Genomic DNA, 26,993 nt, shown 5'->3' with positions numbered 1-26,993 from the left:
TGTTATAGGTGAGAGTGAAAAAAAGTATTAAAAATACTTGGACTGAATGTGTCATTTAAAAACATTTAGAAAAAAGAACCCTCTCCCACACCTCCATTTTAGACTTTCTATAGAAGCAAATCCAAGTCGTCCTGCCTGTGGACCATTCCAAGCCAAGGTCAGCATGGTAACAAAACACAGGTTGTACCTTGACTGTCAGTAGATGTCAGAACCTTCCCCAAACCTTCTTGGGCATCAACAAATCTATTGCAATGAGCCAAATTTTGCTTTCTGAAATTTAAGTTACTTGTTCATCTAATTCAGTGATCTAAAATGAATGTTGCAGTTTGTTTTATTGATGATAGCTGTAACAAAGGTCATGAAGAGTGTTATTTAAAAGTAAAAACACACATTTTAGACAAGGAGAGGCCTAAATTCAAATCCAGAGCCCTGCAAGGTATAACTTTTTATTCTGGCCAGGAAATTAACCTCTGTAAGCTTTAGTTGTCTCATCTGCAGAATGGAAATAAAACTGCTTAGCTTGAAGAGTTGGACTGAATGAGATGTTATTTGTCTCCCACTTTCAATGCTCAGAACTCAGTAAATAGCAGTTCTCATCAGTGGTGCAAAAACTAGTGTTGATCAAGTCTCCCCTCCACAGTATCCAATGATTCTATAATAAGAATGTAATTAGGCATAAAATCTCATTAAATCATAGCTAATATCTTTTCCACTTTTTTGAAGTATGGGCTGGGAAAATATATCTTCTCTTTCACATGGAACTGAAAGTTAAAAGTTCACAGGCCTTAGGAAAATAGATTCAATTAGATATTTTCTCCTTTTTTTATGAAGTGTTTTCTGTTGAGGTTTATTAGTAAAAAAATGCTGTTCTGATAATTTTCAGAGATAAGCACTATATTATTATCACTATCATTATTATTATTATTATTGACAGTTAATACCCTACATCTGTAGCTGGGTTACAAGGGTTGGCTGTTTTCAAAGCATTCTGGCACACCTTGTCTTCTTCAGTCTTCTCAATATCTGTGAGAAGCAAGTGTGTCGGTTAGAATGGCACTGAAAGTGATTAGAATGAGGCAGAGTCAGCAAAGCACCCGGGACTCCTGGCTCCCGGTCTGGGGCATTTCCAGTTCTCTGCACTCACTATGTATTTGTAATTTCTTAAAACAGAAAAGGGGAAAAACACCAGCTGCCCTTGTATCTTCGGAGTGTAGAGGGAGAGCGCTGGTGGGGAGTTTTCCCAGCACCAGCCAGGGCCTTGTACAGGTGGGAGGTGCGGCGCTGCTCAGAACAGCTGTGTGGGGCACTGCTGCCCTGGGAAGGCGGTTCTCAGATCCTGGTTCGCAGACCCTGATTCAACATTAAACTCCTGAGGTGGAGCCGAGGCTGACAGCGTATCCTGCTGTCTGAATTCGGTTCTGAGCTGGCAGCTGAGAGAAGAGAAGGGCAGCCCCTTCCGAATGGTTCTGCTCCTGGAAGTACACCAGCTAGAGCTCCGGAGAACCGGGCCTGTGGTTTCTGCAGCGGGGCCATTGCCAGGCTGTCTGAGAATGGGGGACCCACTGGTGTTCGTCGTCTCAGCACTAACTGCAGCTGGAGAGGCCAGAGGACAAGGGCTCGAGACTCTTCTGGCAGAAAATCGCTGCGGAAATGCTGGTCTTGCTATTTCTGTCCTCTGTACTTCACTGTGTCTTTCTTCCTAGTTTCTCACCCTTCACTCTTCTTTCTCAGTACATTACATTAGTAGATGCAGATTCAAAGATCACACATTCAAACATGCGCAAGCGCACACACGCGCACACACACACGAGCACACACACGAGCACAAACACGAGCACACACACACACACACGCACGCGAGCACACACACATACACGCACGCGAGCAGATACACACACACGCACGTGAGCGCACACACACACGCGTCCTTTGATATTCTGTAGTGTCCAGGAAGGATCAGAGCTGGGAAGTAATGACTAAGTGGTCTGAGGTATTTTATGGCTCTATATTGCCTATTGACTTTTTAAAACTAGAGATTGATTGAGAGCTCATAGATTTAGAAAGCTCTGACTTTAAAGAATAGGTATTTGGCATTCAAACGAAAAGGCTTAAAATGTGGCATCCCATAAGGAGTCTCCCTTTACTCCTAGAGGCATTTCTGAAGGACAGAACACTCAGTGCAAGACTTTGTCCCTGAGGACTAAGAATTGCGTAGGTTCTTAACTCTCTGTTCTACTAAAGGCTCCCACTTGCTTCTATCTTTTTCCTTTCTTCCTTTTCTTATTGAGGTATAATTAACATATGTTATATTATTATGTTAGTTTCAGGTGGATATTTTTGTGTATTGCAAAATGATCACTACAATGTCTAGTTAACATCTGTCACCATTCCTAGTTACAGAATTTTTTTTTCTTGTGGTTAGAACTTTTAAGGTTTACTCTCTTAGCAACTTTGAAATATGCAATACAGTATCGTTAACTATAGTCCCTACACTGTACATTACATTCCTGGGAGTTATTTATTTTATAGCTGGAATTTTGTACTGTTTGACCCCCTTCACCCATTTTGCCCATCCCCCCTTCCCCCACCTCTGGCAACCACCAATCTGTTCTCTGTATCTATGAGCTTGGTTTTTGCTTTTTTGTTTTTTGTGTTTTTTTTAGATTCCATATACAAGTGAAATAATACAGTATTTGTCTTTCTCTGCCTGATTTATGTCACTTAGTATAATGCCCTCAAGGTCCATCCATGTTGTCACAAATGGCAATATTTCATTCTTTTTAATGACTGAATAATAATCTTTTGTTTATTCACTTTCTTTATCCATTCATCTGTTAACAACTTAGGTTGTTTCCAGAAATGGAATTGCTAGATCATACAGTAGTTCTATTTTTAATTTTTTGAGGATCCTCCATACTGTTTTCCATAGTGGCTGCACCAATTTACATTACAGCAATAGTGGACAAGTTTTCCTTTTTCTCCACATCCTCTCCAAAACTTGTTATTTCTTCTCCTTCTGATAATGACTACTCTAACAGGTAGAGGTGATGTCTCATTGTGGTTTTGGTTTGCATTTCCCTGATGATTAATAATGTTGAGCATCTTTTCATATACTTGTTGACCATCTGAATGTCTTCTTAGGAAAAATATCTAGTCAGATCATCTGCCCATTTTCTGATCAGATTGTTTGTCTTCTTGCTATTGAGTTGTATGAGTTCTTTATATATCTTGGATATTAACCCCTTAACAGATATATGATTTGCAAATATTTTTTTCCATTCCATAAGTTGCCTTTTCATTTTGTTGATGGTTTCCTTTGCTACACAGAACCTTTTTAATCTGATGTTGTCCCACTTTATATTTTTGCCTTTGTTGCCTTTGCTTTGGGTGTTATTTTAAAAAATCATCGCCAAAACCAATGTCAAGGAATTTACTGCCTACGCTTTCTTCTAGGAGTTTATGTCAGGTGTTACATTCAAGTCTTCAACCCATTTTGAATTAATCTTTGTGTATGGTACAGGATAGTGGTCCAGTTTCATTCTTTTACATGTTGCTGTCCAGTTTTCCCAACACCACTTATTGAAGAGACAGTCCTCCCCTCTGTAAATTCTTGGCTCCTTTATCATAAATTAACTAACCATATATGTGTGAGTTTACTTCTGGGCACTCTGGTTTGTTCCATTCATCTATGTGTCTGTTTTTATGCCAGTACCATACAATTTTGGTTACTACAGCTTTGTAATATAGTTTGAAATTAGGGAGCATAATGCCTCCAGCTTTGTTCTTCTCTCTCAAGATTGCTTTGGCTCTTCAGGGTCTTTGGTGGTTTCATACAAATTTTAGGATTGTTCTAGTTCTCTGAAAAATGCCATTGGAGTTTTAATAGGAATTACATTGAGTCTGTAGATTTAACAATATTAATTCTTTCAATCCATGAGCATGGAATATCTTTCCATTTATTTGTGTTTTCTTCAATTTCCCCCATCAGTGTCTCATAGTTTTCAATGTACAGGTCTTTCACCTCCTTGATTAAATTTATTCCTAAGTATTTTATTCTTTTGATGCAATTGTAAATGGGATTGTTTTCTTAATTTCTTTTTCTGATAGTTCATTATTAGTGTATAGAAATGCAACAGCTTTCTTTATACTAATTTTGTATCCTGCAACTTTACTGAATTCATTTATTAACCACCTGCTTCTTTATCTTGAGCATACATATGAATGTGTGTATGTGTATGGTGGGGGGGCACTGTGCTGGTAAGGAAATGAGAATTAGTGTTAAATCTCATTGGGAATTGGGGTTAGAAAAACTGCTAGCTAGAATAAGGTGCAGGGGACTTTTCAAATATAGTGAATTTGAAACAGAAGAGTTGTAAGAGGAAAGAATTACTGGCATTTTCATTCATTCAATATTTATTGGTATAGACATGGTACGAGAACACTGTGTATACATTTATTGAACTTAAACCCTAGTGGGAAAGAACAAACAGAAAAGATTACAAATCATATTTATGGATAAGCAGAAGTGAGGAGGCCTCACTGATAGAGTGGAAATTGGTGGTGTGTTGCAGGGTAGATCTGGAGTCTTTACGAATAAGATGAAGTTACCACGTGAAGAGGAGTAGGTTACTTCCAGTAATAATGGCCATGAGGCAAACAAGAACTTTGTGTGCTCACAGAACTGGAAGTTCAGTTTGGTCTCAGTGGCTACAGGAAGAATGGCTCAAGATGAGTTGGTGAGCCAGGTGGGAACCAGATCATAGAGAACACTGCAGATCATAGTTAAGGTTCCATGTTTATGCTCTGTTCCAGTGAAATGGGAAAGCACTGAAGGGTTTTAAATGAGGGAGTGATATGATGCCACTTATGTATTAAAAATATTCCACTAGCTGCTGAATGCAGATACATTAAAATAAAGCAAGAGTGGAAATTGAGAGATTGGAAAGTAAATACTTATAAAGTATTTTGAATAAAAGGTTGATGGTGGCTCCAGTGAGGCTGCTGGGAGGTAAAGTAGATGGACTTGAAGCAGATAGGGCAGGACTTGCTGATGAACTGCATGTGAGAAAGTGCGCATGACAGCATCCGTTTGATCTTGGTGTGAAACTGCTGATTGCATTTTCTGAAATGGGAATGTAGTGGAACAAAGAATTTGGTCTGCAACATGTCCAATTCTTGTGAGAAATTTAAAGGTGAGTTCAGTATGAAGGGAGATATATGAGCCTAGGGCTCAGAGGAGAGTTATGGACTAAAAACATACATTTGGGAGTTTTCGACCTGTAGGTGGTTTACAGTCACAGAAATGGATGAGACCATGGGGGTGTAGATGAGAGTATACAGCAGACAGCAGCCTCAACGTATAGTAGAGGGACATAATGTGTCAAAGAGACAGAGGAGGAAGGAGTGGTTCCACAAAGGACAGACTGATTACGTGTTGGTGAATATTGCTAAGAGGTCGTGCAAATACATTGAAGGCAAGAGTGAATATTGGTTTGGCCATATGGAGATCCTTGGTGAGAGGTTTCAGTATAAAGGGGTTTAGCATGGATGGGAGATAGGAGTAGAACATCTGTAGTTCTTTAGAGATGTTTAGCTGAGAAGGAAACCTAAAAATGGAGTGGTAATTGGTATTCTATGTTATCAATTTATTTGTCTTGAGCAATTTCTGAATGTATTAGTTTTTTGTAGCTAGTCTAACAAATTCTCACAAACTTGATGGTTTAAAACAACACGTATTTATCCTTTTACCTTTTTGGAGGCCGTAAGTCTGAAATCAGTTTCACTGGGCCAAAAATCAAGGAGTTAACACCACTGCACTCCCTCTGGAGGCTCCAGGGAAGAATACACTCCTGGTCTGTTCCATCTGGTGGCTGCTGGCATTCCTTGGTTTGTGGCCACTTTGCTCCAGTCTCTGCCTCTGTGGGCACGTTTCCTTTCTCCTCTCCTGCAACTCTGTCTGCTGCTCTGAGAAGGGTACTTGTGATTGCCCCATCTCAAGTTGCCTAACTTGATCATGCCTGCAAAGAACCCTCTTTCCTTCTAAGATGGTATTTATGGGTTCCAGAGACATTTGAGGGCTGTCACTTGTCCTACTACACTGTGCTAGGTTACACATTCATTCCTGAGACTCTGAAGTTATTTGTTTATGAAGCTGATGATTTTTAAATTTATCACATTTTATTCTAATACTTCTTGTGACTTAAAAAACTGTATTAAAATTTTTAAGTGTAATATGCCTTTTTCATAGACTAATTATGAGTATTAACTTCTAACATATATGAGACAATATGTAAACATAATTTCCCCGAAACAGTTCAACTAATAGTTAACAACAGGAATGGAATTTTCTTATTAACATTGCCATATATGAATTCTAAATAAATAAGAAGTGAATATTTAAATGAGTGAGATACATAATACAATGTTACTGTGTTGACCTTAGTGGTTCTAAATGTATTCCTATAGACATTTAATATGTGTAACGACCCTTAGACATTATTTAATATGTATAACTATGTCACTTTAGCATTAGGTAATTAAACAAAATAATTGATATGTGTGCATTAATAAGAGAACCGAAATTACACATGTGTGTGGTTTTAAGTAGATCCACCAAAGTGCCTATAGTTGGTGTTACATGTGCTCAGAACTCGGTGTTGTCCTTACACCCAGGCTAACTCTTCCTCTGACTTCAGGATGCACTTGGCATCCCCTGCAAGCAGCGTTTCCTGCCTCACTGTAATTCCCTGTGCCTGAATCTGACTTTGCCCTCTCCATGAGTCTATCTGCCCTCAAAACACTACCTTGTTCATCTTGGAGCCCCCTGCACCTGACACTTTTTTTCACTCTAGGCAGAGCTGGTTCCTGGCTATTCTGAGCCACCATCCTTGAGCAGAAACCTTGAGACAAGTAGAATTGCTCACAATCTGCCCAGACTCCCTCCCCTCTTTCTGGGCTGATCCCACCCTCCTCATTTCATCTCACAGACACACAGTAAGACAATTTATCTCTCTGATAGCTATCCCTTTTAATTTAGCAGCTTTCAATAACATAGACTTTGCATACAATAAAGACTTATTTTTAAAGATAGTCTTTGTGTATGTACTTTTTTAAAAAAAGCATATTCCATTCACTCCACTGTTCCGTTTTTGCAGAAATTAGCTTGTTTTTGACAACTAATTCACAAATGTAAATGAAATCCACTACAGCTAAATGCACTCCTTTCCCCGAGGGCCTCATTCCCAAAACAATTTCCAGACCTTTAAGGAAGTACTTCCAAGCACTGTGAAATCAGGGAGAAAATAATACCCAATACATATTTATAGACTGGGCCCCTTGGGCATTTAATCTTGTGGTCCTTGCCACAGCTGCCACACCCTCTGCAGGCCTCTGAGGGACAGGATGCGTAGGTGGCATAAGGCAGCCTTCTCTTGGGCTGCAGAAAATGCTCTGATCAATATGTCTGAGGTCTAGTCCCAGCCCCACAACTTATTTATTAGTTGCATGACATTGCATTAGAAAAGTCACTTAACTTTCTCACTTTCCTCATCCTTAAAATGATGCCATTGAACTAAGTAATCTATCCACTATGTTGCTAAAAATGTTTTAGGCATCAAAACCTCTCCTTTACATAGATCATCCGTTCATACTCTAAATGAAAATGTAAAACAATGACCCTTCTAAGACTGTTCAAACGCGGAGTTTACTGGCGAGAAAGAGTTGGGGTGACAGATTTCCCAGATATTGATTAGAAATTGTTTTTGTCTACCATTTCCACACACATTTTTCCATTTAAATTATTTTTTTAAACCCTATTTTCAGCATCTGTTTAGCTTCAGAACTATTTGCTTTCATTGTAGCCAAAGAGAAAGAGCAGAGGGAGGTCATTTTAGGTCAGTGTGGCATTGCCTGTATCAACTCTTTAATCATCGAGCCCGTCATTAGATGCGATGTACTCACCACTGGATGAAGTGGGGTTCCTGGAAACATAAATTGCATTTGCTGGGCAAGCATCGCTGCTGCAGTTTTTTGCTGGATCAAATTGTTCCTCCCATTAATTTCTAGTTGAGTTTTTAAATGTGTTGGAGGGTGAAGATACTTGCAGTTCTCTCTTGAACAACGGCCCTGTAAAATGAATGTTTTGCTTTTAGGATTGTTTTAAGTAGCTTTCAACTTTATCGTCAACCATTTCACAGTCACTCCATAATTACAAAGGCAAGGATCCCACGTGTGCATCTGTGTGTTTGTGGCTATGTTGGGTCATATGACAGAGTGGGAACATACAAAGAATGAGTCAGGCACTAGATGATCATCAACTTTCCTCAAACGCGACGAGCAGAGAAGCTTCCTGAGATTTTGTTGTTTTTAATGGTTTCTAAGTCTGACAATAGCCTCCGGTGAAATGTGAGTGCTGAGAATTAGGAGCCTGTCCTTGGCGGGGTGGAAGGCCATCAGAGGAGCACAGGTATTCTGACTTTTCGGAAGGAGGCTTTGAACTTGTACACTGGTTTGTGCACGCTAGAGTGATGACAAAATATGAATAATTATGTCTCACATATGTGCAGTGGAGATAGTTAGAACTTCCTTAAATGTGTGTCCCAGATTGGCTGAAGATGTCTCTAATCCAAATTATTGAAGAGGCAATAGTAGTATAGGAGTGGACATGTCTTAGTAATAGATGCATAGGTGACATTTCCAGGTGTAAACTCAGATAATCACCTGCAGCTGATTTGTTTGCCAAACAAATGCTGCTACCCCATGTCCTGCCTGATGTCCCCCTCCATGACAACTCTGTCAAATTTAATGTCATGATACGGCAGAGTGAAGAATGTTTATGGCTAAAGTAACATTTAGATGTTGAAGTTGGAAAACCAAAATCAGAATTAAGTAAGTGGCAGGTGTGCATAAAACTAGCGTTGAAGAGTAATTGCAAATGGTAGTGTTTATACTGAATTCCCAAGTTTTCAAAACTACCAATTGAGAGAATCATGTTGATGAGTGAATTATGCAATTTCTGGGAAAGAATAGCAACTGTGTTAACCAGAAAGAGTATTATCATTCCCTAAATGATAGTCTATTTGCAACCGAGGGAAGAGAATATGGGTTTGTTTACCAGATATAAAAATAATTTTAAAAAGCAAGACTTGGTGGATCTGGGGAAATGAAAATGTGTTTATAGTCATCCTAACTCTAAACATCTGGAGTCTCATTCTGCTTCCTACTAATTTCAGCTCCCCTTGCATGTGAACCTCCCACCACAGCCCTGGGGAAGGGCAGACATGGATTCTGAGCTCAGTCTTGGTGGTCTGTGCTCCTCAACTGATGCCGTCCTGGGGCCCTACTGTCAGCAGTGTTAGAGGATGTGTCCCCCTCTGTGGGGGACATCAGAAGGAAAGGATCACGTTCCTGCTAGAAAACCTGCGTAACAATGGGCAATGTCAGCAAGCCTCCTTAGTCTCAAGTTCATATTGTGGATGCTTCATTCAACTTCCTGTGTAAGAAACAGACATCCCAGGTCAAATACTGGAAAGACCTTTGTAAAGATACAGGTGAACTGGAACCACCTGAATTTAAAATACTCTAATTCAAAGCAGTCTAGGAATCTCTTTCCCTTTCTATCTACTTCTCCCTGCAATCTTTTTGGATAAAGTTTTTATCTACACATTGAACATTATTTTGTGATGCCTCAGGGTCCCTCCAGTCCTACCAACTTGCTTCAAGCATCTTACTTTACTTCCCTTTCTGCCCTCCCTTGACAATTGCCTTAGTCTCTCAGTTTGTTAAAATCAAATCTCCCAGAGGGCATTCAGGCTGGGCCAGCTCCCACCACACTGGTCAGTGACCAGCCTCTGGGTTGGCCGCCTTTATGCCAGGTGCCCAAACACATTCTTATCATCACTGATGGGAGGTAGTCATGGAAAACAAGATACAGCTACTGCCCAGCCCCAGGGGTCGGGGAGGATTACACAGAAGGATGTTTCCTGCACAGAGGGTAAGCCACCCCAGGCTTCCCTCTGACAACTTCAGTCTGAACAGTTTTTAGGCACAATCCCTTCACTTGGAAGCTGACACCAGAAAGGCTCATGTGCAGAAGGTACACTTATGGGCCTAGGTGCCCCAAAGTACAAATGGGCCTAAATGGGGCTTTAGGGAAGCAAGAGTTCCATAGAACGGAGAAAGAATTTGTGAACCGCCCACACTACCAGGTTGGCTACTAAATTTTGCTCATTTATGTAACTGTCACTTTGATCACTAGGCTTCTTGTGTAATGCTTTGTAGCTGCATGTAAAATTTTCAAGTAGGCTGGAAAAACATGGTTTTCCCGTAAATGCCGTTATCTCTTGATACAACTGGGATACTTAAGGGACTGTATAAACTATTTTCAGCAACAGAACATGATTTACAACACTGAATTAGTAATTATTGATGGAACCTTCTTTTTCATGAGAATTAATGTAATTTCCTAGTGTTCTTACTTCCATGCTCTAAGGTATATTGTTGACTGCCCACATACCAGACAATTTATACATGATTATCTCATTTTATCCCTAGAACAGCTGCCATGATCCCTATTTTATAAAAGAGCAAATGGGCTTGGAAAGTTCGAGGAGCTTTGCCCATCCACATATAATTGGTAAATGGTAGAGCTGGATTCTAAATCCAAGTCTATCTGACTCAGTTACATCACTACACCAAGCTATTTATTAGCAATAGTTAAAATCCAGGGAGGATAAAAATCCAGCATTATCTTTCATAAAATAATAGGATGCCTAACACAATTTAAAAAATAATGAAGTATAAATGAGGATTTGGGAATGGAAAAAGATCATTAGCCTGGGTCTGTCCATAGGAGGGTGGGAGGGAGAGGCGTGGCGAGGCTCATAGGCTCTGCAGGCAGATGCCTGGGCATATAACTGGCTCTGCCCTTTCCTACCTGTTACATTTGAGCAAGTTACTTGAACTTCCTGTGCATCAGCTTTTTCTACTATACAATGAAAACAATGATTGTGTTTTCCTCTAAGAGCTGTTGTGGGATTAAATGAGCTAATACATGCATGAGGTTTAGAGAAATGCCTGATACACAGTCGGCCCTTGAGTGAGTGTTGTTAGTATCACCAAAGAAAGAAAAGAGTATTTGTATATGAAGAAAATATTGGTATATTTTGTTTACAGTGAGTACCGGGTCACCATTTTAATTGTATTTTGATTGGGTTTTTGGTTCTCTAGAATAAACTTTTACTTCAAATCATGTTAAAAGTTACTTATTATACTTATTCAAATATCTTATATTTAAAATTATTTTAAGTTCTACAGGGTATGTCTGCAAGTACCATATTTAAAGAGACTGCCCTGGCCCATACAGCTCGAAGTACTATTAATATTTTGAAGCATGTTCACCATGAGTGTCTGAGGCATATGAATTTAATCCCTGGGGAACTCCAAGCAGCACAGTTTTAGTAAGCAGTCCTATAGGATTCTAAAATCCTAAAGGAAAAGGTACTGTCAAATTATAACGAGCCATTTGACATAGTAAACAATTTGTAAGGAAGTTTCTGTTCAGTGGAAAGATTTGTCAGGATTCGCACTGTACAAAAGCAAGTTGTCATAGCTGAACGGGAAAGGGCGGTGTGCAGAAATGGAAAGCGTCTTTGTGTATCATTGTGAAGCCAAACACAAGTGTCAAAAACAGTGTATCCTGATTTTAGCCCAAGAAATAAAGATAAAAATGTCTTGGAAAAGTCTCCCTGTGGCTGATAGGATTGTTTTTTGTTTTAACTCTTCCTTGATTTTAGTTCTTGGCTAAGAACTGGAGAGATAAGAGAAGTAGGGGCCAGCCTCTAGAGAAGGAATGGCTCAGCTTCTGTGGGATGGAGGCGGGAGGGGCCCTTCTCAAGGCTTGTGAAAAGCTGTGGGGCTGGAGAACAAGAGTGGAGAAGGCCAGGCAGATGGCCCCCAGGGTCTAAGGTGGAGATGCACTCCTGAGTCTCACAGCCCTTGGGGTCTGCTCACCTCAGGTGGGATATACCAGGTATGGTGGAAACCACAAGTGGTCTGGGTCACCTCACCGCTGCTCTCGGTACACTTCCAGGTGAGCGTTTCATTCATTTATTCATTCAGCAAGTATTGAGATCCTACTATGTGCCAGGCATTGTGCTAAGTGCTAGTAAAACAAAGGTGGGCAAACACAAGACATGCTGCCCCTCTTCCTAAAGCCTGCAGTCCAGTGGGGAGGACAGATATTAAACAAATGATGATGCATATAAATGTACAATTTATAAACTGTGATATGTGTTCTGAGGAGAATGCTGAGAGAGAATGGTGGGAGAAGGTCAGGATTGAGACTGGTGGGTCAGGGAAAGGACTCTGAAGAAGGGACATTTAAACTGAGACCTGGAGGATAAGAAGGAACTTGGCAAGGGTGTGAGCAGTGGTCAGTGTGTGTATGTGTGAATGTGTGTAAGTATGTTTGTGTGCATGTGTGTGTGTATATGCACATGTGACGAGAAGAAAATGCAAAATGAGAACAAGAGGAAGAGACTGGGCTAAGTGAATGCACCATCTGCGGACCTACATGAAGTCCCGCAAGGCTGGGGTACAGAAGAGGGTGGGCTGCAGCTGGGGATGATAAGAGGTGAAACAGGAGGTAGACTGGAGCCGTGTCAAGGGGTATGAACGTCACTGCCTTTAAGCAAGAGAGTAGCAAGATCAGACTTAGGCTTTATGAATGCAAACGCAAAATCTTATCCTGATGATTAGGTTTTTCTAGTTTCATTGTAGTTTGCATTATTTGGAGACCACTTGTTTAAAAACAATAACAATTCTGACAGAATCTATGTAGGATTTGTGCAGTTTATTCTACCTCCAAAAAAATTCTCTACTCTAGGAATATTTGGATTAGATAGGATGGTTAAAAGCAAGTTAGAATTTCAACCTGAATTAAGTTTACTAAAAAAGCAGCCTTGGAAGATTCTCATATGGAGTACCCATGTTGATTCTTAACAGGATGACGAAGATGCTAAATAACTGTATTAGGTACTTGGCAGGACAACAGATCAGAGCGTCAGAATTACATGACCATTATACTACATGGCATGGGATAGAATAAATCAGCTTTGGCTAAGTAAAGATTTCAGAATCAGGTTGGTGTGAGAAAGAAAATGCATAATTGGAAAATGAGATTTTCCTAATTGCTTATTTTAAAACAAGCACTTTTAGAATCCTTTCCTAGTATGCTACAAATTGAAAAAGTCAATGAAAATATGGAAGCCAAAAAGAAAAAAGATTAATTAGGAGATTGTTATAGGAATTGACAATAGGAGTTTTTGCCCATAGGAATAGCTAACAGACTAAATCCCATTAGTTTTCCTTGGGAAAAGCAATGGATTTTATATGATCTACAATTCAGCAGTTAATTGGCCCCTGCTGCATGTATTACTTGGGGATAATCAGAATTGTGTCTTAGTGTGACTCTAAAAAGCCCTTCTGGGGAGAACAAGTCCAGTTGAGGGAAACGGTCGCCGCCTGACCCACTGAAGTAGGCCTCTCCCAGTTGGGTTTGGCCGCTCACTGCTGCCAGCCTGGATGGTGTTTTCAGCCGGGCAGGCCAGGCTGCGGAAGGGCACGTGCTGACGCTGATGAGTGAGGGCCGAGAGAGTACGTGCTGGGAGGGCAGCCCGCAGGGACCCTCTAGGCCCAGGAGCCTGCCTTGGGCCCCAAAAGCCATGGAAAGGCCCTGGAAGAGCCGCCCAGATTCCCTGTGTTCCACATACGTAAGACCCGCCTAGGGAAACCGCGCTGTTACGACAGACGCACTTGTCCCGGAGTTATATTCCTGAGACCTTTCCTGCCCTGGAGCCGCTCCTGGAGAAGCAGTTTCCGCAGGCGGTAATGGGAACAGACTCTGGACCTGGACAAGTTGCACTCAAAGTCCCGCTCTGCTGTTTGTGCCATGTGACCTCGTGGCCTCCGGCTGCTGCATCTGCAATCTGGGGACAACAGAGTTCCAACCTCAGGGACTTGTAGCAAGGAGTAAGAGTAAATGCAGATAGTGTTTGAACAGTTCCGGGCCCAGAGTAGGCTCTCTGTAAGTTCTATCATCATCATTACCATTACTATTAGCACCTTCTCTGCACAGCAGATAGAGTATTATGATCTTCCTGATACTAGTGCGCCTGCTGTCTCCCTGTGTTTCTTTGGCCTATCATCCTTTTAACCCTTTGTTATTCTTGTTCTTGCTATGCCAACACTGGCCATTTTTCTCTTTTTAGAAGAGCCTCAGATCTGTATTTCTTTGATGCCTTTCCTGCTGAAACTTGCCAGGGTTGATTAACATGGCACGCCTAATTGAGAATATAAAGCAAATATGCTTTATAGTAGAAAAATCCTGGAATTCTAGTTGTGGCTTCCTCCCAAAATGGTTGTATGAACTTTGACAAATAACCTGTAATGGTCTGACTCTAGTTTTCTCATGTGTCAAATGGGGATCATATTCTCATATCTCAACTCCTGATGGTTGTAAGAGCTTGAGAGACAGCAGAAGTTGCTCTGAAAACCTATAATTTACTACACACTGTTGATTCCGTATCTATTTCCCCTTGAATGTTTCTAATCTGGTAAAAGGGGAAAGCCACATATACCAACAGTTATAGTAAAAAGTGACACCAGGGACATTGGTTGGCAACAGGCCAATATATTCTGAGAATTGTGAGACATCTGTGGGACAGTGAAGGCCTGAGGCGCACAGGCAGAAGTGGCAAATTAAGAGTCAAAAAAAATCAATGAAGTCTCTGGGGACTTAATAAGTAGCTACAGAGAATACAGGTTGATGTGAAAATTTTAAGCACAATTTTTGGATTTACAGGCACAAAAGTTTGACTTTAACTGACGTTTTTTAAGTGTCTACACTGGCTGGGTGAATCTGACACTCACAGCCTCAGCTTCCCTAGTTTCAAAGTCTCAAGGCTTTTGAAAATGGAAAATAAAAAAGGTCTTGATTTGAGTAGGTGGGCAAATTTACATTGGTTCATAATTTTTATGGGTCTAAGTGAGATGGTAAAGGCTGAGTTTAATATTTGATCTGAACCAGCACATTTCTGGAAGGATATGGGCAAGTAAAAGTATAGGGAAATAAAATGGTTATTTATATCAGGGTTTAATTGATAACATTAACTGTGGGACTGAGATAGCTGTTCTCTAAGGCAAGTGATGGATTAGACTTGTAGGCTTCTTTTGAATTTAAATAAACTAATTGAACCACATGAGCTCTTGTATTATTAGTTCCAACTGCATAATACAGCAATAAAATACAACAGCATAAGGGATTTGGAATTAGAGGAAAGCGTGGATTCTGGAAATTGCTACAAGCAAATGATAACCAGAACTTCCATCGAAATAAACAATTGCCCATATCATCAATATTATGTATGAATTTAAAATAAACACTTTCTGTTTACTGGTAATTTAGTTAAATTTATAGTACAATCCATCTTTTAGAGTCTATATATGCAATGCTTTTCTGGCAAGCAACATAAAACGTACTTGTTAAAGACAGATTAAAATGGGAATATTTACAATCTTCTCTTTTCTTTTTCTCCATGCTCTCATGGTTATGAAGGAAACATGTAGGAAGATACGAGGAAGACTGGAGAAGTAGCCATACAGGTAAACTGGGGAAAATCACAAATGCTGATAGGTAGTTAAAAACACCTCCAATTGTATGCTCCACCAGTGACCACACAACCTTAAGTTTAGGGGAAACCAAGGGAACCCATGAATCAAGTTGTGTAGATGGTGGCCCAGGACATACTGGGAATTGTAGTTCAGCTTGCGTTTTCTTTGCAGAAAACCATAGAAACTGGCAGAATGTGTCATTCCACGGCTGTCCCTGGACTATGGGGATGACACCCAGAGCCAGCCTCCCTCACAACATCCCAGCCATGCTAGAGTTTTTGCGCTCCTTAGAGGGACTTGCAAATGCTTCAGTCTTCCCATCTCTAGATGATGCGTGCAGGGCAGCCTGCTGCGCCTGGTGGGCTGGGGAAGCAGTGGGACCAGCCCCGTTGCTTTGTGACAGTCATTACTGTGCCAGGGCAACCGCCCTATTCCTTCAAGCACCTTCTGTGCACACTGTTCAGACCAAAAATTTTGTGATCATTTTAAAACAGGAAAAACAAAAGGATTAATAACGAGGAACGAGGAGAGGCAAGAAAGGTCAGTTATAGTTTGCCATTCCAAAGCATGTTTAAATCTTTTTTTTTTTTTAATGGATTTTGGTTGCCTGGCCAGTTTTAGTTTCTCATTCTTGTGTGTTGTGATTGGAAAGAGCTACTTGTCAGTTTGATATGGGGCCACACCCTGTCTTTCCTGGTAAGGATTATCCATCATGTGAACTGAAAATGCGCCAGTTAAGAGAAGTCAGTGAGACGAAAAATAGCCCCTAGGTTTCCAAGAGATTTAAGAAAAATAATTTCAGGGCATCAGATGCTTTATTTGAAAATTAATTTATTTAACTAGAATATAAATGTCTTCTGAGTCACAGAGGTATATTGGCTAGTGTGGATCATGAAATAGCCAAAACTAGTCAAATGGCTGTTTGGCTTCACAGAATCTAGATTTCCTCACAGCACGTTCATAAATGTGTGCACCTCCAGGGAAGCTCTATGAGATATTAATAGAGCATTAGGATTTTTCCTGAGGGGGAGAGCCGACTTTCTATTTATTATACTCAAAAGTACAGGGGCCGTCTATGGTGGGCACTCAATGCATGTTATCAAATGATTGTCCTCCTTTCCTTCCTTTGACAAATCTTGAGCCCCTTCTGTGTGCCACACCCTGCTTATTACATAGGCAACTAAAACACACACCCTCAGAGCCATGATGGGGCAATTCACACATGGCAGGGAGCGCCACCTAGTGTCAGGATCAGGGATGACTCCAGGGGAGGGGAGGGTTCACGTGCAAACCAAGATCTTCATCAGACTGTCTAGTTGGGTGTATGTATGTGTGTGGTGGTGGGGGAATAAGAGTTGGCGATTTGGCATATTAAAACAAGCCAGGCTAATTCACAACCACTCTGTGGGGGTTAAATTCCTGAAGCCTCATAAAGGCCTTTATGTAGCACCTAGAACAAAGTAAATGCTCAGGAAATATTGGCTGCCATTTTTATTATCATCAATTGTTAGTAATTTCAAGAGCTGGCCACGTTTTAAATCAGCAAAATCTGTCCAAAAACACAAAATGTTACTACACATCTGTTATTGTATAGTCTTTTCCAGTATGAATCACCTATCCCACAGCGGGCTTCCAGGAATTTGAACACAGACAATCAGACTTAAAGACTGACATTTAGTGAGTGTTTGAATAGCTGTGCCATTTATCAAAATACAGGAGATCCTTCTGTCCCGTTAGGAAGTGGCTGCTGTCTGAAGCCTGTGGATATCAGGTATTGTCCCCACTTCTCTGGACACTCGGTCGCTCCCCCTCACCCCACCACCTTCGCCTCCTGGACCACATTAATCAGTGTTAAATCCAAAACAGCAGGAAGCCTCTCTGACCCAGCTCCGAGTGGTTGCTGCCCTTCTGGGAGGCATTTATATTAAAATGTTTGCATATCACACCTGATTATAAATACACTGTGACAAGGCCAAAGTGTCCTGGTTGCTGGTGTCAGAGCTGGGAAGGCTCCCAGGAGGTGGTGGGAGAACAGGTGGGTGAGGCATGGTGTGGAGCATGGGGAAGGGGCGGGCAGGAAGACTGGGAAAGGGACCAGGTCAAAAAGGCAGACTGGGTGAAGAAACACTGGCAGAAGATGGAAGGAGGGAGTATCTTTTCAAAAGTGGATTCATTTCTAGGGACACAAGAAAAGAACATTCCTTCCAGGCAGGTTTGGATTACTTGGTGGCTCGGGGCTGACCTGCAAACTGAACTACAGCCAGGGAAGGTGCACTTTGTTCAGAGAAAGAGCCAGGGAAGGTTAGGGCAGGTGCACCCGGCACCACTGCAGGGGCAGGGTGGTTATATGCAGGGCAGGTAGTTATATGCACAGCCCGGGAAGGAGAGCTTAGAGGCTTACTCAGAGGAGGGACCGGGCTCATCGTGTGCGTCTCCTGAGGGCAGAGGCCGGGTGTCTCTGTTCCTTTATTCATCCCACAGACATTTTTGGAGCATCTGCTCAATGCCAAAAACTGGGATGGAACTGAACACACAGACCTACCTTCGGGAAAAATAGCTAAGACTTACATAATGGTGTGCATGCCATGTGCTCCAGGCAGTTTCTAGGTGCTTTCCGTGGATCATGCTCTAATCTTCAGCACAAGATCTTAACAGAGGCACTGGTCATAGTCTCATTTTATAGGATGAACAGGAGTTACAGAGATGGGAAGTGAGTTTCCAGGGTCATATGGGCAGAAAGCCCAGAGCTGGGCATCCAATCCAGTCAGACTGGCCTGTGCTGCCACCACTCTGCTGAGCCATTATTAAGAAACTTGAAACCCAATAGAACATTCGTATCACACCTTAAAAAGCATTCTTCACACACAGTATCTTATTACAGCTTCACAACACTCTTATAAGATGTTAGCCCAATTTAAAGGTAAGGAAAATGAAGCTCGGAAGGATTTGAAGGTACTTGGCAGGGCCATGCTGTTAAAGTCAGCCAGGGCTAAATTCTGGCCCGTTACTAAAAAATGTGCCCTCTCCACTTCCCATTGCAGTCAGTGGGAGAGCTACGGGGTCACAACTTTTTGGCTCAACAAAGGAAAGTTCTGGTTAGAACAGAACGGGCGGCACTGTGTGATCGCGAACGTTAGGGGGATGACACTGGCTGGTCAGTTACTGGTTGAATTGCATCTCCAGAAATACACACTTCTGTCTTAGGCCCAGTATCTTAGAAGGGACCTTATCTGGAGATGACGTCTTTACAGAGATAATTAGGGCAGGATGAGGTCATTAGGGTAAGACCGGTATCCTTGTAAAAAGGAGAAATTCAGACACAGAGACAGACATCCACCCAGAGAAGATGATGTAAGGAAACAGGGAGAAGGTGGCCATTTCTAAGCCAAGGAATGTCTAAAGCCCCTAGAAGCGAGGACAGGGGACTGGGACAGACCCTTCCCTAGTTCTCCAGAAGGAGCTGGGCCCTGCTGACACTCTGCTTTCAGACTTCTAGCCGCCCAAACTGTGAAAGAATAAATTTCTGTTGTTTTAAGCCACCTGGTTTGTGGCGCTTGTTCCGGCAGCCCCGGGATGCTCATACAGTCGCACAGACAGGCTACACACTCCACTGTTTCCTGAGATTGGAGACACACCAGCAAACCAGTCTGGCGTCTTCCAAGCCTCAGATTTGATTCCATGAATGTGTATTCTCATTTTTCTCAGAACTTACATAACAAGATCTCCCTATCTAATAAAAAATAAACTACAACAAGTCCCAAATCCCTAACAAGTACAATGATTTTCTACAAATGAAACTAGTCAGCTTAAATGCTATCAGATTTTTCATATGGAAGATTTAATAGGAGAGATTTATTTTAGTAAAAGACAAACTGTTTCACTACAGAACTCATTAGTAATGCATAAAGGCCTATGGAGTCTCTGAAGATCCATTTTCAAAGAGAAATGTTGGGATAATTTTTATATCCTGATTATAGAGAAAGACTTGATAAAAATTGTCCTTGATATTAAAATTCCATTCGGTCAAGTAGGAGGAAGTCAAAGAAAACCTGCGCGTTCAGCCAGCGGTGAGAAGCGGCCTGGAGGCCGACAGCAGCGCCTGCAGTCTCACTCCTGGGGCGAGGCTGCGCTCCCAGGCACCGAGGGCAACGGTGGAGGAGGCTGCCAGGGCTGGGCTCTGCTCGGTTCCCCAACACCCCGCCTTCCTGACCTCTGACCTGCTCATTCTTTCCCAAGTTCCTAGGACAAGTCCTGAACTGAGAGGCCGGGTCTTTGCCCCTGGCTGATGCTGGCTTAGTACCCCCGGTTTTGATGGCCAGACCGGTGCTCTGTCCCAAACCCCAGCTTTCTGCCTTCCTCTCGACCTTGTTCACCCACTGAGTGTCCCAGCTCTTACGCTCTGGGGTAGCACAGGGCTTCTCCCTTCACCTCCAAGTCCAAGGTCTGAGAACCTCCCTTCCTCCAGCTCCTTCCCAGACCAGAGCTCCGCTTGGCCTGTGCATCCGGAAAACCCTGCCCATGAGCCGGGCCCTTGGCCCACCAGGATCATCTTCCCAGATCTGCTATCACCCACCTTTGGTAGACACTTTGCTAATTTTTCTCAAACTTCCTGATGTACCAGGGAGCGTGGAGTCCTCAATACAGCAGTTCGGCATCTCTTCCGTCTACTGGGAAGATCTGTCCCCAGACTCTGGGGTCCCTTCCGGCCAGATTCAGCTAAACGCTGAGCTAGGACATGACTCCCTCCTCTCCTAGGCCCTTTCTGCGGCAGTATTTCCCCTCAGCAAGCCCCACATGCTCCCCATCTGGTGCTGCTGGCTGGGTGCTTAAGCTCCTGATAGTCCAGAAACTGCTGGTCAAATTTATGTGTAAACTGAATCCATCCATTATGAGAGAATCTAATTTTTTTAAAGAAAATTACATATATGTAGTAATACCTGTAACATTTATTGAATGCAAATATATATCATCATCATTATTATTGGCTACTTATTCTTCTCTGCCTGCTAGGCACAGGGCTCAGCGTTCCACCTGCACTGCGTCAGACAGACGGAAGAGAAAGGGAGGTACTGTTACTAGAGGAGAGAGGGACGTACTGTTCCTATCTTCCCACTCCTCAGAACTGCGAGTGGGGTAAAGTACTCATCTCCTCCCAGATTGTACACGTAGTAAGAGAGAGAATCAGGATTTAGACAGTGTGAACCTGCGAACAATGAGCCACTGTGCTGCTTTCACATATTGATATGATTATAAAACTTGTGCTTATTGAATGCCTATGACAGGCCAAGCATTGTGTTAAGTGCTTTACGGGAATGATCTCTTACATTAGTGTTCATAATAAGCCTGTGGGATAGGTCTTATTTTTATCTCCATTTTGCAGAAAGGTTAAGTAACTTGCCCAAGGTCACACAGCTAATAAGAGAAGATCCTAGATTTGAACCTACTTGGCCTGACTCCAAAACTTCCACTCCCTAAGAATATAAATAATTGATTCCTACCATATTCCTGGTACTATGCTAGGCCCAAGTAGACACAAAGTTGAAAAATGAGTTGTTTCTATATTTGAGAAACTCTAGACACACAGATCTACAATGCATATACACAAAGTCTAATATTAGCAGAAGGACACATGTAATATTCCACGAATCATACATTCTTACAAATCCAATTACAGTGATTGAGTACATTATATAAATACGGCTGACTTTTAATACATCAAGCTAATAATTTGAAGGGAACAAAGCAAGTCACGGGCTAACCGCCCCTGTTAAACACACATAACACAGAACTCCCCTGTTAGGAGGAAATCACCAGCTTTCAGAATCTGCACAAGCCACCTGGATTTCAGGGAGATGAATGGATTACACATAGTGAAACTGCAGTTTCAGAATTATGCGTGTACATTTCAGGCATGTATCTATGCTTTGCTTATTGAAAAGGTGTGATGCCCCAATGAGGACAGATTCCCCAGGAAGAGTAGGGTGGGGGGTGAGGGACTCTCTACCTCCTTTACATGACTCCAGCATGAAACATCTGCTGCCCTGGGTGGGTCAGAGTCCCTGCCACTTTGTGGAATCCACTGGGAGGGCACAGTTTGGAGCCGTTTTTACAGGACCAGTTTTTCATTATTTTTTATCTACTCTATTTCACCCGGTTGCTTCTGTGATTAATAAAGACAGTTGGGCAGGGCGAAGCATACAGTCCCCAGCTCTGAAGAACAGTGAATCATACGGGACCACACAGCTTTGGACCGGTGTCGGGTGCCTCATCGATCACACGGCCCCGCATCCCGTGTGCGCAGTCATCCAGCCCTGGATGTATAGCCACGTCCTCTCCCGCAACGTCCCTCCCTCTGCATTCCCGCTGCCACTGCCAGGCCGGTGCAAACCGCTGGATGTGGCCGGGTGCTGGCAGCAGACCCCTCATCTGTCTCCCCTCCAGCGGCAACTCTGCCTTTATTCACTCAACAAATACTTGTTGCCTATGTACTGTGTGCCAAGAAATGCTCTAGGAACATGGGCTTTCAGTAACAAAGCCCACAAATGCCCCATCCTCACAGAACTTAGCTTCCAGTAAGGGAGACAGGCAATGCGCAGTGAGGATTATAAGTAAGTTGTGGCGTAGGATGTACCAGGATCTGTGGGGGGAAGGGCTGGGATAAGAAAGGTGAGGGGTGCTGTAGAGCGCTGGGTCGCCTTTTTAGATTGGGTGCAGTGTCAGCCTTACGGAGAGGTGACTTTGGAACAAAGAGTTGGAAGAAGGTGGAGAGTGGGCATGGCCTGCGTCTGGAAGAAGCTCATTCCAGTGGAGAGGACAGTCAGGGCAGGTGACCCAAGGAGGCGGCAGGCCTGGCGTGTCTAAGGCCAGTGCGCCTGGACGTACACCAGGAGGTGTGTGCCCCTGGGCACCCTGAGCCGGGGCAGAGTTGAAAAGGGACTCCGAGAAGAACAGAGGCTTGATCATGTAGGGCCTTGAAGGCCATTGTAAGCACTGTTTACTTTGAAGGAAATGGGGATTTTGAGCAGGGCAGTGACATGGTCGAACATTTTAGAAGGGTCTCTGTGGATAATGGGGACCGGAGTCGGTGTGGGGAGGCCAGTTACACTGTGGCAGTTATCCAGGGGAGGGACTGTGGTGGCTGAGACCAGGCTGATGGCGGTGGAGGTGGTGAGAAGTGGTGGACTCCGGTGATATTTAGAAAGTAGGCCCAAGAGGATTTCTCGACACACTGGATATGGACAGTGACAGATCAGTCAAGGGGGAAAACAGGGTTTGCGGCCTGAGCCTCTGGAAAGGTGGAGTTGACATCAACTGATGGGCAGAAGGCCTGGTGCAAGCAGGCTTTGGGATATAGCAGGAGTTGTGTTCTGGACATACTGAGTTTGAGATGCCCATACCACACTGACATAGGGCTGTCAAGTAGGCAACTGGATGCAGGAATCTCAAGTTCAAGAGAGCAGTATGGTCTGGAGATGTATGTTTCGGAGCCCTGGGCATGTGAGAGGGAAAGCAGCCATGAGCAGACGCCCTCAGCTACGGCCCTGCATGCATCACCCTCCCTCTCCAACCTCACAGAACACTATCACTTCCGGAGTCACGTCCAGATGGCCTGAGCTGCCAGCAAGGCCTCCCACGTTGTCACTGAGCTTCCTCTCCAGTTTCAGCCCCGCTGGTCTCTGCATGCAGCCTCGATCCCCATCCTGTTGGAGCTGGGCAACCTGAGGCCTGATGCTCAGGCCCTCGGGGGGCTTCCTGCCCCCTCTATGACTGGACTAAGCTGTTTCCATTCCTCTACTTTCTTCCCCATTTTAAATTGTCTCCCCCATTTAAATTCCACTTCCCTTCCTCCACATGAATCACTCTCCAACCTCTCCCCAGCCACCATGAGAAAGCATTTTTGCCTTCCCTGCACTTGTCTCGCAATCTGCACCTGTTGGGCATGCATAACACCCGCTGCCTGCTCTATTTATCATTAGGGCTGTCCGACTCCATCTCAGAGCTTAATTGTAAGCTGCTCCGGAGCAGATGATCTCTCATTTGCCTCAGAATAGCCGGTATGGTGAGCCCAGTGCCTGGTGGAAAGCACGTACACCATCAAGGTTTAACAAATGAACCTTTGGAAAACTCAGATTTTGCAAGGCAAGACCCTTGTGAACCTTATGGATCAGAAGTAGGGGATCAACAGATATAACTTGAAGTTCATTTTCACTGCTTTAGAGGCATTAGCTCCCATTTAAGGATCCTTAAATAGTACAAATACATACTGGAATCTAGTAAAAGTATATGTAGCAGGTGTTTTTTTCTCTAAGGACAAAAATAATACTATTGCAAGGAGTTTTAAAATAGATTCAGTGTATTCCCTAAAATGAAAACAACATGTATATGAATTCCTACTTCTACCAACAACACAAACTACAAATTAATACAAATGATTTGTACATATGAAAATAGCTTTCATTTTCATGACAGCTTGCTATGTCAGACGTTTTACAAAAATTGACCTGATTCGCAACAAAAATCCTGGAATTTTGTATTGTCATCTTTCTTTTATATATCGAGTGAATTGAGAGAAGTAACTCACTTACTCTGAATAGCTTGTCACTGATCACAGAGCTCGTAGGTGACAGAGTCAGGCTTCTAGCTTAGCTCTCCTGGAAGCCAAAGGAAAAATTCCCTGCACCCTGTCACTGGCCTCCTTCCCTCCACCCAGAAGCCCTCAGACCGAGAGTTGTTGACCTCGGTGTCTAAGTTGTTGATTGTGTCAGCAGCGGAAAGATAACCTGGCAAGATGCTTCCAATGATCATGTCTGTGGACAGAGTTCAGCACCATTTTTAGTCATTCATTCATTCAGTGCATGTTTACCAAGCACCTCCTTGGGGCAGGCACTGCTCTCAGCACTGGAGAAAGAGTAATGAACAAAACAGGCAAAGCCCCTCCCCTCAGGGGGGTTACATTTTCCTGGGGAAGGGCTGACAGGAAACAAGATACATAGGTAAATCACACAGTGAGCATGATGGTGGTAAGTGCTGGGGAGAAAAATTACCCTAAGTGGGGAGTGAGTGTGTGGTGAGTGACTGAAGACTGCCTCGTGAGAGGATGCGAGCTGAGCCCTGAAAGGGGCAGGGGACCAAGCCTGGCCAACTCTGGTAGGAGGAGACAGGAAGTGCAGTGGTCCTGGGGCAGCAGTGTGTCTAGAGCATTCTAGACTAGCAAGCAGGACAGCGTGGCTGGAGCGGAGTGAGTGAGGGTAAGAGTGGTGACTGAGACTGGAGAGGTAAGGACAGTGAGCTGACCAGAGTGTGGGGGACCTCATGGGTCATCAGAAGGACTCCGGTTTTTACTCTGATTGCGATGCAAAATCAATGGAGGGTTAATGCAATGGACAGTATTACCCAGAGGTTTCCATGTTCTTCACGTATTTTTTAACTGTATTAGTAGCTTTAATAAATTATGAGAAAGAGCATTATGGCAGACTCCCAATCACTGAATATTGCTGATCTCAAACAGATCTCCATTTAGCACTGCCCTGTCTGTGATCGGGGAGCAGACCAGAGTGTGGGAGAGCACGAAGGGCACAGATACCAGGGGCCCAGACGCAGGGGGTGGGGGCGCCACGTCTCTGCCCGCCAGCCCCAGGGCCTTTCTCTCTCTCCTCTGTGGCCTCAAAATCCCAACAGCTGGGAATGGATCCGGCTGTCTCTGCTGCCACCTCATGGAGCCGCGCTGTGGGGACAAAGCCGTCCGTCAGAGGCCGGAGAAGCAACAGGCTGTAGATGCTCCTTTAAGAAGAACAGCAAAGGGAAGAAGGGTCTTCATGACAGAGCACAGAAAGTCCTGGTCATCTCCTGCCAACCCAATTTACACCATAAAATATAAATAGTCCTCAAATCTCATTTCCCCTGGGTTCACCCTTCTGTTCAATAAGATATATATGTATTTTTTTAAGTTTGATGAGTATCCCACAAAGAGAACTAAGTTGGCTGACTAGACCATGTGTTCCTGCTCTCTCTGTGAAGGGGCTGGGCTGAATACCATGTGGTGTTAGGCTGCAGTGCAGCCAGATGTGTGGAAAAGAAGGAACACAGGGAAAATCACTGCAAATTTGTTTTAGAATAATCAGATTGACAGCTTGGTTTCTATTCTCAGCCTTACAGTGAACGCACTGTACCTACCTTCAGCTTGGAAAATGTTAGGATGCTAAGAGCCATGGGAAGTTTAGAACTCATGGTACATCACTGGGGGACTCCATTTTCAAGTTCATGGTCCTGAGGTATTGGGGTGTTTACTTCTTTTTGTCATATATACATGCAATTCCTTCTAAGAACTCCCTGGAACTTAATTTTGTCTGATACTCTCAGTGTTTCTTTTGAGCATTGCTACTGCAGTGGAGGGGAGTTTTTAACCAGAGGAACATGGAAACAGGCCACCAAACACTGCGTGTAGACTGAATAAATGTCTTGCAAATATATGTATTACAGTCTCTACAGTTACGAAACACTGTGCTCAGGAATAAGATTCAGATTCAAACACACTATAGTTAACTGAATTCACAGTAACTTTTGTAAGGTGTGCTCCCAATCAACAGATAATAAAAATAGACTTAGTAGTTCAGGGGCTCAGAAAATATTTCAGTGTCAAAAAAGGAATTTTAATCCATTGAAACCCTATAATTAGTAAATGATAAATGATAAATGGCTGTAAGTTGGGGGCTACTGACATTTCAATTCAAACTCGGTGGCTGTTGTTGGAGCACACTGGGTCAGTGAGAGCAGAGCAAAGACGGACCCTGGGGCTCTGGGGCTCTGAGCCCACCACTGAGACTCCTTTCTGGGGAGACCGCCTACATTTTCAGGCCCTTTACAATGAAAATAACCCTGAAATCATGAAAACTTCAGTGTGAAGTCATCTGTTAATCACTTTGCTCAGGTAAAAGAAAATCATAGACAGAAAAAAGTAGGAAAAAAAATGTGAAATGAGGAAGAGAACCTAGAACAGGGAGGTAATGAGAGAAATTCGGAGGAAAACTTACTTCTTTTTATCCTGAGAAGGGTGTTGGATTTCATCAGATGCTTTTTTGGCATCCATTGAAATGATGTGTTTTCCCCCTCTTTGTTCTATTAATGCGGTTTATCACACTGAGTGCTGTTCACGTGTGGCAGTGCTCGGCCAAAGGCTGGACCGGTTTGTGCCATGTACACCTAAACTTTTCTTCTATGAACCGATTTTTTAAAGTTATTGTCTAGGCTGGCTCATTTATAGATTATTCTCACACACCATGGAGATTTAGAAGTTAAAAACTTTTCAGTGTTTTGACTCAACATTA

At 43.0% G+C, this 26,993-nt stretch overlaps 1 protein-coding gene across 6 annotated transcripts in view; it reads right to left on the bottom strand.

Moving 5' to 3' along the window:
- The window catches only part of MBNL2 (muscleblind like splicing regulator 2), a 159,472-nt gene that overhangs the window by 44,767 nt on the left and 87,712 nt on the right, over positions 1-26,993 (bottom strand). For all 6 annotated transcript variants that reach the window (XM_036893879.2, XM_036893882.2, XM_036893881.2 and 3 more), the window contains exon 3: positions 7,960-8,124. In XM_036893879.2, coding sequence (XP_036749774.1) covers positions 7,960-8,124 — 165 coding nt within the window. The remainder of the gene's footprint in view (positions 1-7,959; positions 8,125-26,993) is intronic.

The sequence above is a fragment of the Manis pentadactyla genome, chromosome 17, assembly GCF_030020395.1.
Source record: "Manis pentadactyla isolate mManPen7 chromosome 17, mManPen7.hap1, whole genome shotgun sequence".
Taxonomy (NCBI): Eukaryota; Metazoa; Chordata; class Mammalia; order Pholidota; family Manidae; genus Manis; species Manis pentadactyla.
Note: the sequence above shows the minus strand (reverse complement) of the source record. Positions and strands in the feature narration are given on the sequence as shown.